This window comes from Gracilinanus agilis, chromosome 3, assembly GCF_016433145.1.
Source record: "Gracilinanus agilis isolate LMUSP501 chromosome 3, AgileGrace, whole genome shotgun sequence".
In the NCBI taxonomy this organism is placed as follows: Eukaryota; Metazoa; Chordata; class Mammalia; order Didelphimorphia; family Didelphidae; genus Gracilinanus; species Gracilinanus agilis.
In genome coordinates, this window is record NC_058132.1 from 377478816 (window position 1) to 377491923 (window position 13108).

The 13108-nt window shown below is 38.5% G+C and overlaps 1 protein-coding gene across 1 annotated transcript in view; it reads left to right on the forward strand.

Moving 5' to 3' along the window:
• The window catches only part of PHEX (phosphate regulating endopeptidase homolog X-linked), a 259726-nt gene that overhangs the window by 89031 nt on the left and 157587 nt on the right, over positions 1–13108 (forward strand). Inside the window, exon 10 of the mRNA XM_044666816.1 lies at positions 9773–9866. Within this exon, the coding sequence (XP_044522751.1) occupies positions 9773–9866 (94 nt within the window). The remainder of the gene's footprint in view (positions 1–9772; positions 9867–13108) is intronic.

Below are 13108 nucleotides of genomic sequence, written 5' to 3' on the forward strand. Positions count from 1 at the left end.
GGCTTCTTACTAGCTGTGTAACTCTGGAGAATGATTTCACTCCATTTGCCTCAGTTCCTCATCTGTCAAATGATCTGGAGGAGAAAATGACAAACCACTCCAAATATCTTTGCCAAGAAAACCCCCAAGTGGGGTCACAAAGACTCAGACGTGGATGGAAATGACTGAACAATTAGGGATAACAAAGCACTTTATGGCTATTATCTCACTTGATCTTCATGAGAATCTTGAGAATTAGCTGCTATTATTATCCTTCATTTTACAAAAGAGGAAACAAGCTGGGAAAAGTTGAGTGACTTGCTGGAAAGATCATTGGATAACAAGCATGTGAGGTACAACTTGAACTCAGGTTTCCCTCACTCCTGGGGTAGCACTCTCTACTGAGCAGATACTAAAATGGAAGGAAAGGGTCCAGAAAGAGGGAATGATTTGGCTCTGCTATTTTTATTTATGACCTTGAACAAGTCACAGCCTCAGTGTAAAATGACTCTCAGGTCCAGGTTTGACTCTCAGGTCCTTTGTCAATCTAATATTCTTTGAAACCCAACTAAGACATATTTTCTCTTCATGTGGCAATAGAGTAACATGATTTTTAATTTAATTTTTAATTTACCTTGGAATTTCAATGGGAAGTTATAGCGCTCCCTACCAGGCTAATGTGTTACACTAGATGAATCAGTTTCTCCTGGTTCCTGGGTATGCTCTCATCAGCTTCAAGTTTGTAGGTGCTTTGGGAAATTGTATTAATATAGTTTCCAAAGGTGTCTAATTTATAACTAGTGGATAGCTGAGGCCCTGGGAGAATTTGGTTCAATGTATTAGAAAATTCATCTATATGGTAATAATGATTATACTTTAGATTTTCAGGGCTCCTTTTATTTTATAAAAGGGCAAAGAAAGATGGTGAGAGAATGGAATGAGAGAGGGTTTTAATCTGGTTCTTGTCAAGATGATAACTTGAATGAATGTAAACACATTGAAGTTCAATAGGAAAAACAGACAGAAAATTTACCCTAGAGAACTACATTATATGCTTCTAAACTTTAATTTTAAATATGTGTAAAAATGCTTTCTTACAATTATTCACTGACCAGGAGCAGGTTCAAAAGGGGCAGAAATAACTTAGATTCTGTGTATTTCCTTAAAATTCCTATTCCGTGTATTGCCCAAGGTAATGCTATACTTCTGACCTTACGTTATTTTATCTTCACAAGAACCTTATGCGTTAGATAGAAAGAATATTCTATTCTGTGACTTTATTAAGTGACTTTACTAAGGTCACACAGAGAGTTAGTTACTGCATTTACACTAGAACCTGGATCACTCATGTCTCAGCTCCAGGATTTTGCCACATTATTCAATGACTGTTGGAAGTGTGGTAGAATTGGGAGAAGATGGCACCTTGACAAGTGCTTATTTTGATATTCTGAAGTAATTTTATCACTTGATCAATAAACATTGATTAAAATAATAATGCCTGTCATTACGCAAGTTGATGGGAATACAAAGATAGAAATGAAATGTCAGAGAGACATGGAAAACCTTTTATGAATTAATGCAGGATAAAGTGAGCAGAACTGGAATAATTTATACTATAATATCAGTACACATCAAAATGAACAATTAAGACATGATGAACTAATATGTAGAACAAGAAAGGCATTTTTGGATGTGACAAATATGAGAATTTTTAAAACTATACTCATGTCATTTGGACATGCCCTTCCTTCCTTCCTTTCTTTGTTTCTTTCCTTCCTTCCTTCCTTCCTTCCTTCCTTCCTTCCTTCCTTCCTTCCTTCCTTCCTTCTTTCTTTGAGAAGAGAAGGTAAGCCTGATATTCCACTACATAGGGAACTCCTTTGTAAGGAAATACCCTCTATGATGTGGGATAGAGAGAAGGTTATATGTGAGGAACTATAGGAAGTCCAGTCAGGCTGGACTTAAGAGTATGTGAGGGGCAATAATGTATAATAAATTTGAAAAAGTAGATTGGATCCATGTTGTGAAGGGTTTTAAATGCCAAACAGAGGAATTTGTCTTTGATCAGAGAGACACATGAGGCTCTAGGGGTACAAAGATGAAAGATAACACAATTTTGTTTAAAGAGGTCAAAGAAGTATGAGAGGAAGGATGGAATCACCTAACTGGAGGGACTTGGGAAGTAAATACAGGATGTGGCAATGAACTGCAATTTGAAGAAAAAATAACAAGCAAAACTTTTGGAGGATTCCATTCCATCCGTGTGAGATGGAACTGTGCAAAGTCAGGGACATGGTTTCTGGACAGTGTCCAGGAACAACGAATGGTCCAATTTGAAAAAAAAAAGTCAGAAGATAGAGTGGAATAAGATGATGTCAAAGGTCATTTCTAGTCTTAAGTGTTTGATCTTAGACTATAGCTTGTGGAAGACTATGAATGCCAAACTATAGAGTTTCTATGGGAGCCATTGGAGATTTTTGAGCAGACAAATGAAATGGTCAGAACTTTGCATAAACTTTGCATAAGCCTGTGAAGAAACATTTGGTAAGCACCTACTGTGTGCCAGGCTAAGAGGGAGAGATATGAATATAAAACTAAAGATATTCCCTGTCTTCTGGGAGCTTATAATCTATTGGAAAAAGATAATACACAAAAGGATAGTGGAAGGGGAAAGATACATTGTGCCATGGAATCCAAAGGAGTGAGTCCAGTCAGGTTGGAAATGGAGAGATGGCTGGTCAGAGCATCCTTCTCAGATAGAGGTTTGGGGGGGGAAGTTCTCTGTTCCACACACTCATTGCTGGGGTTCCAGATGCTGAGGTTATTGATGAGGTATGAATACCAAGGCTGATTGGATCTTGCAGTATGTTATGGTTTCTGGGGGATGATGGAGAAGTTTTGATAACTAAATGAAAAATGAGTTAGATTGGAGGTAAGAAGATGGGTGTTATATTCATAATCTGGGAAGTGATGGATGCCACCTTTAATGACAGGGATGGCAGCTGGAAGACTTGGAATGTTCCCAGGTGCCGTGAGCCAGAGGCAAAAGTTGGTTGGCCCCATGGTATAAATATCCCTCACGGCCACTTGGAGGGAGGTCTCTCTGGAGGTCTCTGGACAACAGTCTCTGGCCTGGGAAATCTCAGAGTGGGTGGTGAAGAGTGGCAGGGAGCTCTAATAAGAATTAATAATAATCTAATAAGGGCAGGAATAACTCTGAAGATATTTCCTGATAGACTTTGATTGACTTTTCTCACTGAAAGTGAGAAAGCTGAGAGAATAAGATCATCAATACAGCTGCATCAATAGCTTCCCTATTCTCTGGCTTGGCTGTGGCCAGGTCTGGCCAGAGGGAGTGGGAGTGAGCAAATCTCTAGCTTTCACTTGATCAATAGCCTCCAGTCCTGATTGTCAACTAGTTTATAGATAATAGATCAATAGAGTCTCCAATTACCAGTCCTCATCCTTGTTATCCTTTCCCTGGTTGCAGATAAAGAGAGTTCAACAACAAGTACCTTCCTGAGTGGTCTTTATATCACGACCCTTGGGAAGGGAGTCAAACGCAGTCAGATCCTAAACGTCATCCAAGGCAAATCAATAGCCCAATACTAATCTATCCAACCCCAGGTTGGACCTGGAAAGATTACCCATCTATCTAACTTCTCGAGGGTCCTTCTTGGGCAACTGTTAGAGAGAAAAGGATAAATTACAGCTGCAGTCAAGGGTGATCAGAGTTGGTGTTCCTCCATCATCTGCAGCTAAGGATACATCAACATCATTGTGCATCTATATATCTCCCTTGGACCCCTTTTTGTTTATAACATGGGTTACAGGGCTGGTACAGCGCTGAGAGGTGATAAAAGTCAGAATTAGGGGGTGGCAGTGAGAGAGTGGAGGGAAGGAGACAGATATGAGTGATATTTTAAAGGCAGAATTGAAAGGATTTGGCAGCTGCTTCGATTGAAGAGCTGAGGGACAGTAAAGAGTCAAAGATGACTCTAAAATTTCTAGCCTAGGGCCCTGGAAGAGTGATGAAGCCATCAGTAGAAACAGGAATTGGGAGGAAGGGTAAATTTCAGGGGAAAGATGATGACCTATATTTTGGTCATGTGGAATTTGAAGTGTCTGTAAGAAATCCAGGTAAAAAGATCTAGCTGGTCACTGGAAAAGGGGTACTGGAAGTCAGAGGAGGGCAAATTGGCGATAAATAAGAATGGATGAGACTCTTCAAAGAAGGTGGCCATAGTTCTGTTGTAGCCACAGTGGCTGTGACTTTTTTGGACCCAAGTTATTTTATTTATTTTAAAAACCTTTATTTACCTTCTATTTTGTAATCAATACTAAGTATTGATCCTGACCTTGAGGATATTGGTTCCAAGGCAGAAGAATGATATAGGCTGGGCAACTGGGGTTAAATGGCTTGCCTAGGGTCACATAGCTAGGAAGTATCAGAGACCAGAATTGAACCCAGGACCATCTCTCTCTCTAGGTACGGCTCTCTATCCCCTGAGCTGCCTAACTGCCTTTGGACAAAAATTATTGCTGAAATTTTGCTGGTAGGCAAAGTCCCTTGTCTTGGAAAAAGACCATAGCATCGGTCACTACAATGATTGTGGTGGCAGTGGCTTTGGTGGCAATCAGCCAACAGAGATAGTAAACAGAACAAAACCACATCTTGACTTTGGTGAACTGACTGGACCACACTGATGCTGAAGTTCTGGCTGGATTGACCACAGATTAAGGAGACGTCAGGGATGGAGAATGACAAATGGAGAAGGTTATAGCTTTACTAAATGTTGCTAAAAATGAGATTTGAAGATTCTGGACATGAGAGACCCTTAGGCTGTAGTGGAAAGACCTTGTGGATTTAGTCTCAGAAGGCTTAGTTCCCAGCTCTGCCATGTATTAGCCATGTGATACTATTCTTATCTGTAAAAATGAGGATACTGATATAAGACTTCTTTCCTCACAGAATCTTTGGAAGGGAAGTGCTAATTGGTATGAGGAACTCTCAATGAAAAAAAAAATCCCTATTCCAATGGAAATCTGCCCCTGTTCTGCAGCTAATAAATAATTATAGAGAGTTACTAGGGGCACTGAAAAGTGACACTTGATTTCAGGCCAAAAAGTAGGTTAAGTATATTTGTCCAAAGTCAAGCAGCCATAAAATGTCAAAGTCTGGACTTGAATTCAGGTCTTCCTCATCCTGAGGGTGGATCTCCATCCACAAGGTCATCAGTCCTATATTTTTACAAATTTGACTGGTATAAAATCTGAATGCAGCCTCCAATTGCCCTCAAACTCACAGACACAGCTACTCATGAGTTTTATTTTTCATCCTTAATCTTCCAATTACCCATTATTTTTAGGACAAACAACAAGTTTCTCCCAAATAGGTCTGTGTTTTTAAACAGGGATTTTCTGTAATTATTTTTCAACATATAGATATCTATTTTTTCCTTTCAAAAAGATCTCATGGTGGGTGACATATTTTATATTTGGAGGACAGCCTATATTTAAGGCAGGAAGGTATTATATGACTTATATACCATCACCATCCCTAAGGCAAAGTCTCCTCTCTTTCAGGTGAAAATGATCTCCCCCTCCTCAAATTCCTCCTCCAGCATTTTGTTTCGAGGGTTTGTCTCACTCTTCACTGTATTGTCGGCATTTGTGCCCTCATCCTCACATTCAACTGAGAGCTCCATGAGTCAGTCAACAAGCAATTATTGTGCACCTACTGTATGCCAGGCACTGTATTAATTTCAGAGCACACAAAGAAAGGCAAAAACCAGTCTCTGCTCTCAGGGAACTCAAAGGTCAGAGTGGCATTCATCTCCTTCCTATCTCCAACAGTGTTTTTCATATAGTAAGTACTTAATAAATGATAGCGGAGAGGAAACTAGGCAGCATAAATACTCATGTAGAGTTGAAGTGTCTGCAAGAAATCCAGGTAGATAGAGAGTGAAGCCTGGGGTTCAAATCCAGGCTCAGATACTTCTTAGCTGTGTGACCCGGGGGCAAATCCCTTAATCCCAATTGCCTAGCCTTTTCTGCTCTTCTGTGTATAAATGGAGATTTTGGATCTTGGACTTTATCCCCCATAAGTCCTTATTTTTCCCAAAATTCCTTTTAATCTCTCCTGTGCCTCCATGTTATTGTTTTATAGTTGGCTGTAACTCCTCCCTCTCTCTCTTTGGCTCTGGCGAGCCAGCTGGTTAGTGTTAGTCTCTTTTGTTAGTTTGTTATTAATAAAATATTTATAAATATAATATTTAGTATTTTGGTATATGAATTTTAATCTCCACATCTGCTTTGAACCCATACTCAGTACTGCTTCCAAGACAGAAGGTAGAGTTTAAAAAAAAATGATAGCTGGGGCAGCTGGGTAGCTCAGTGCATTGAGAGTCTGGCCTAGAGATGGGAGGTCCTAGGTTCAAATCCGGCCTCAGACACTTCCCAGCTGTGTGACCCTGGGCAAGTCACTTAACCCCCATTGCCTAACCCTTACCACTCTTCCACCTAGGAGCCAATACACAGAAGTTAAGGGTTTTAAAAAATAAATAAATAAAAAATGATAGCCGAAGTGAATTGCCTTTTTTCTCCTATATTCTTCAGGCTTTCAGGCTACTTTTAATATCCATTTAAGCTGGAGAAAGTCTAGTACAGTACTTGTATTGCTCTGGACCTTGAATCCTGCCTAGTGCTAGTTCAGATTGAGACTCTTCCAAGGATCCTTTTCCCTGCATTGGCCTTAAGTGAACCCTCTGAGATTCCAGCACATCCTCCATCTCCTCCTTGGCCTGTAGTCTGATCTCAAGATAAAGTAAACACACGGAAGAAGGAAGACTCCCACCAGTCTGAGGCTCTTTTAAGAGCTCCAGAAAGGGCTGTTTGTTGACAGCATGGGTCTCCTTGCTTGCCTTTCTGTAATAATTGAACATTCTGTGAGAAGACAGCCTCCAAGGACCTGGGCATGGTACTCATGCTTTGCTGGTTTTTAAAAGAGCATTCAAAATTAACATTGATAACGAGGGACTATTGTGTAAAAAAAAAAAATAAATGGAATGCCCCAGGAAGCAATCTCATGGTATAGTTTTTGTCTAGTGCCCTTTTCTCGGGTACTTTTGTTTTCCATTACTTTATTTATTGCCATTTGGGGAAATAACCACGCCGCCGAAAAAGCTTTTTTGAAAAAAAAAATTATAGCTATTTTTATTGACTATTGCTGAGATTTTTTTTTTATTTGTTTGATGTAGAGAAGTATTAGGCTGCAGTGACTCAGCCATTAGGGTGATATCTGTTGCAGACATGGTAATAGGAGCTCTCTGAAGCTATGCTTGATGGCATTCTCTTCCGATATTTATAATACACCGAGGAAACTCATCGGCTCTTTTGTCTGGCTGGGTAAATATTCCCATATACCATATGCCAGAGAGCACAAGCCCCTGCTAGGTCATTATGCTAGTGTTTCTCTGGCTACGAATGCATCCCACACATCATCCTTTTCTCTCTTTGTCAAATGTGATCTTCTGGGTCTGTTGGAGTCTGTGTGGATGGTCTTTACTGAATTAGCAATGTTATTTCAGCAGAGCGTAGCAGATGGAATGCTGGACTTGGAACGAGTGCTGGGGCCCAAATCCTTCCCCTTTCACTTAATAGCTCTGGGATGTGGGGCAGGTCTAATGAGGAGATTTGCTAGGCCGATAAGTCACAGGTGAGATAAAAATAGCCGTCTCCAGTGCCCGTGCTTAGTAGGTGTTCCATAAATGCTTATTGATGAGAGAAGACAACTTGCATAAATATGCTGTGCATTCAAGTGTGTATATATATATTACTTTTGTATGATATATGCATATATATATACATATATATACTGCGTGATTCTTCTGGGTCTAGCACAGTACACAATAAATATTTAATAAATATTTGATTTGCTCAGAAATGGGAGAATGGAATGAGTAGAAGTGAGTGCTGTTTCCTTTTTATAATCCACCCCTAAAATAATGATGTGAATTTCAGTTAAAACTCAAGTCATTTGGTTCAATCCAGTCCACTTTATTCTGTTTGGTAATCACAGATAGCATTCCTAAACTAGACCACCTGGCTCACGAATCTATCAATCAGTAAGCATTTATTAAATTATTTTATTATTAATTAATTTACACAATATTCATAATTATATAATTATAATATATGTTATATAATATAAGTGTTATATAATATTAATCATATATAATTACAGAATTATATATGATTAATATTATATAACACATATAATAAATTAAATTATTATATTAAATAAAATAAAAATTATTAAATAGCTACTGAAGGGGGCAGCTGGGTGGCTCAGTGGATTGAGAGTCAGCCCTAGAGATGGGAGGTCCTGGGTTCAAATCTGGTCTCAGACACTTCCCAGCTATGTGACCCTGGGCAAGTCACTTAACCCCCATTGCCTACCCTTACCACTCTTCTGCCTTGGAGCCAATACACAGTATTGACTCCAAGATGGAAGGTGAGGGTTTAAAAATAAATAACTAAGCAAACAAATAAATAAATATCTACTGTATTTGAGGTGGGCATTGGGTTAGACATTAGAGATACAGGTAAAGAATTATACAACCTCTTTTGCCTTAGTATCAATTCTAAGTCAGAAGAGCTGCAAAGCTTAGGTAATAAGGGTTAAATGACTTGCTCAGTGTCATATGGCTAGGAAGTATCTGAGGCTATATTTGAACCCAGGACTTCCTGACTCCTCATCTGGCCTGGCTCTTTATCCATTGTGTTACCTTATACTTTAATGGGAGAGACAAGCATATATAAATATATAAATTATTATATATAATTATATCATTATAATTATATATAACATATAATTAAATTAATTAAAAAATAAAGTAGTTAAATAGGAGGTAGATTGAGAGGGAGATGACTAGTAGTTGCCTTTGAGCAGTCTCTCTTTTTATTTTTTTTTAAACCCTTACCTTCTGTCTTAGAATCAAAACTGTGTATTGGTTCCAAGGCAGTAGAGTGGTAAGGGATAGGCAAAGTCACACAGCCAGGAAGTGTTTGAGGCCATATTTGAACCTAGGACAACCCTTCTCTAAGCCTGTCTCTCAATCCACTGAGCCACCCAGCTACATCTTGGAGCAGGCTCTTGAAGAAAGGAGTGGAGGACTGGAGCCCAGATGGAGGCTTCATAGTAGTGAAAGCTGAAACTGCTCTGACAATTGTTCCAAACCAATCTTTAAAAAGAGCCTCAAAACAACAGGAGTCAAAGGAAAGGAGTGATTCTAGAAGTGGAGGAGAAGAGGGAGGGCATGCCAGGCATCTGTTACTCCTAGTGCAAAAGCACAGAAATTAGAGATGAAGTTGGTGAATGAAGAACAGAGAGAAGACCAGTTTGTTTATATCTTCAGAAAGGGGAATAATGATAACAAGGTTAGGATGATAGATTGGAGAATGATTATCAAGGGCTTTAAAAAGCTAGAGAAGTTTCTATTTTATTTTAGAGAATTGACGGTAACCAAGAAACAAATTTGGTAGATGAAGCCATTGTCATCACAGCATGAGACATTTAGCAATAGAAGGAAATCAAGTCGGGATTCTTTGTTTCATTTATTGGGTTTGCACCATTTAAAATCACTTTTTTCCCCCAGCTGAAAGTTCTATGCCCTTGTATTGAGAAACTTTGTAGAACTTTTCCAGGAGGGATTTCTGGGGTGGTCTGTAGTACATCTATCCCTGAGTTAAAGTACAACTCATATGTGCCTGTCTCTTTCATGTTTAACAGGACCATTGCCAACTATTTGGTGTGGAGAATGGTTTACTCGAGAATTTTAAACCTTAGCAGACGTTTTCAGTATAGGTGGCTCGAATTCTCTCGGGTAAGTATAAGAAATTTGTATTATGATATCATAGGTTGAATATCCCTTCAAAACACTCACATTTGTTAGCAGAACCAGAAAAAATGCATCTTTAGGGACTCCAATGAAGAAGTACTGAAGTCCATACTTATATGCTGACTTCTTGTGATTTATCAAGGAAGATGTTAAGGCATTTTTAGAACTATATTTAGGTCTACTCTATTCTATACTATAATCCTTTATTAAATACCTATTGTGAATAAATAAATGAATGAAGCAGCATTTATTAACCATCAGCTATGTGCCAAGCATTGCATTTTATGCACATGAAAAAAAAAAAAGAAAAGAAAAAAGCTCTCCAACACTTTAGTCTCTTTTTCTTAATGGTTTTACAACAAAAGGGCAATTCCCCAGGGATGCACTTTTAACTGGTTAGCATTTATAAACATTAAAGAAACAAAGGAGATTAAAAATAGGGATTAAATTTCTTGGGAGATATGTGGCAGATCAGATATGACCTATAGCTTTCATGAATTTGTATTACTTTACAGAGCTGCAGGGACAGATCCATATCAGTTTGTCCTATTAGATTCTGTTGGAGGTGTTCAGATCCAACCTGAGTTTCCTTTGAGACATTTCTCAGCTCTCAATTCCTACTCATTTCTTTCTCCTCATTTGAATCTACTGGGGTGACAGAAGGAGGAACTAGCAAAAGACTAAGTTGTAGGGGTAGGAGAACCTTCAAAGTAGAGTGTCACAGAAGCCAAGGTGTATCTAGATGAAGAGATTAATTCTGAGCTTTTTTGTCAGTCTTTATATGTAATGAGACCTTGAAAGTTTATAAGGATTAATTTACTTCTTTTCTGAGGCGGAAACAGCTTAAATTTGGTGGACATTCTAGAATTAAGATTTCAAATAATTCAAAGCATAGTGGAAATGAGCATCCCAAGTATAAATGAGCTTTGCCATGTTTTGGGGGAATTCCTCCACCCCAGAGGTCTTAAGTTCCTTTTGGAGTGTTATTCTTCTCTCCTTGAATTCTTCGAATGTATGAATGGAGGACAATAAATTAAGAGGGAGAGCTAGAAAGATGTAACAATTGAAATTCTCAAAAGGCAATATTTCTTAATTCCAAAATTATTTATTAATTAACCAGTTAAGGCCTCCTAACTGGTTTAATTGACTCTCCACAATCTGACAGGTTGAAAAAAGAGGGCAAAAAAAGTTTCCCTTCTCTGGGGCAGGTTTATATATCTCGCCACTCTCAGTCCTTCCCCTTGACATCCCAAGACACCTCTGATTGGTAAATAGATACTGAGGAGGCAGACTTGGAGACCTCGACTCCTCCCTTATTACTTCATCGCAAGAGAGGAGGGTCTTTGTTTAAACTGAAAGAAACCAACACATTTGGCCACATGGAGTCCAATATGGCTGCTAGAGCTTGCTGATTTCCCTTAATCTTTTCAAGTGGTCAGAATTCATCTTGCTCAACCCTGCCCTTAGACCTCTTTACACTTTTAACGAAATCAGAGATTTCCTAACTCAGTTTCATAGCCTGGAGAAGAAATTGTTTTAGGTGAGGAGGAGCTAAAGGGACAAATCTTTCACAAAAATGTCTTAATTCAATATTAATTTCCCACAAAAACAATAGATTTAATTAGCATCAGCTGATGGTCAGTTGTCAGCTGGACAATAATTTTTTTGGAACAAAAGGAGATATATTAAGTATATTGATGTATTTAAATTTTCTTCCACATAAATCTATATGTATGTGTCGATACATAAAAACATGGTGTATGTGTTTATATCTATGTATTTATATAGAGAATTGTACATACACACACATGCACACACATATCCTACCTCCATCTATGGGCAGCTAGGTGGAGAAGTAGATAGAGTGCCATTCCTGGAATCAAGAGGACTCATCTTTCTGATTTCTAATCTGGTCTCAGATACTAACTGGGAAATCCTGGGGCAAGTCACTGACTTAACCCTGTTTACCTCAGTTTCTTGATCTGTAATAGGATAAGGAAATGGCAAACAACTCTAGTATCTTTGCCAAGAAAACCCCAAATGGGGTCACAAAGAGTCAGATATAACTAAACCAACTGAACAAGCTCAGCTACTTTCATTATTTGGGAGAGTGGGCAATAGAGATGGGAAATCAGGTGATTTGGGAGAGAATGAGCTAATTTTGAGTGAGAAATGATTACCCAGAGTTGCCAAAGATTAGGTTTGTTCCCTGGAGATGATTCGTTCTCTGAGGTTATCAGAATATCCTGGTGGAGCAGAAAATCTCTAAAAGAGTGGAGACCTTCCTCCAAAATAGAAATCAGTTGGGTTTTTCCTGTCTTTGAGGGTATCTATTTATAAAGAAGTGGATCTGTTTCTTTGAATGTTTAAAGTTACTTTTTTTCTGGGGAGAAGATGTTTCCCCCCCAAAACTCAGTAGCCAAGTTTAATTCATTTCTTCTGCATTACCAATAGTGAGTTATGCCTAAGAAGTAGAATAAAAGTATCATCAAGGACTTGTAGGATGAGAAAAGGAAATTGATGTATTGTACATCAAAATTAAGAGAAAATAAATGGATAGTCTAAATGCAACTTTGGTACTTCTAAGATATTAAAAGATTCCATGGTAGAATGGACTCTACAAAAAATTTATGGAAAAACATGGATAAGAATTGCCTTGGATGGGAAGGAACAGGAGATTTAGCACCTATATAGGTGGACAGAGAAACCAAATCAATAAGAACATAATTGTAATGGGCAAATACCAGCATCTTATTCAATGCCAGGGATGCAAAAATAAAAATAAAAGTACAAAAAAATAGAATACTTGGGAAAAAAACAAATAATCTTTGCCACTCTTAGATTCCTCATCTATAAAGTGGTGATAATAATAGCACCTTCTAGGATTGTTTTAGGGTTCAAGTGAGATAATATTTGCAAGGTGCTTTGCAAACCTTAAAGTGCTAGATAAAAGCACCAAATGTTCATTATTATTATACTTCCTGTCTCAAGGTACTTCCATTTTGATCCTATTGATCCATTTAAAAAATTTTTTTTAAACCCTTAACTTCTGTGTATTGGTTCATAGGTGGAAGAGTGGTAAGGGTGGGCAATGGGGGTCAAGTGACTTGCCCAGGGTCACACAGCTGGGAAGTGTCTGAGGCCGGATTTGAACCTAGGACCTCCTGTCTCTAGGCCTGACTCTCACCCCACTGAGCTACCCAGCTGCCCCGCCCATTGATCCATTT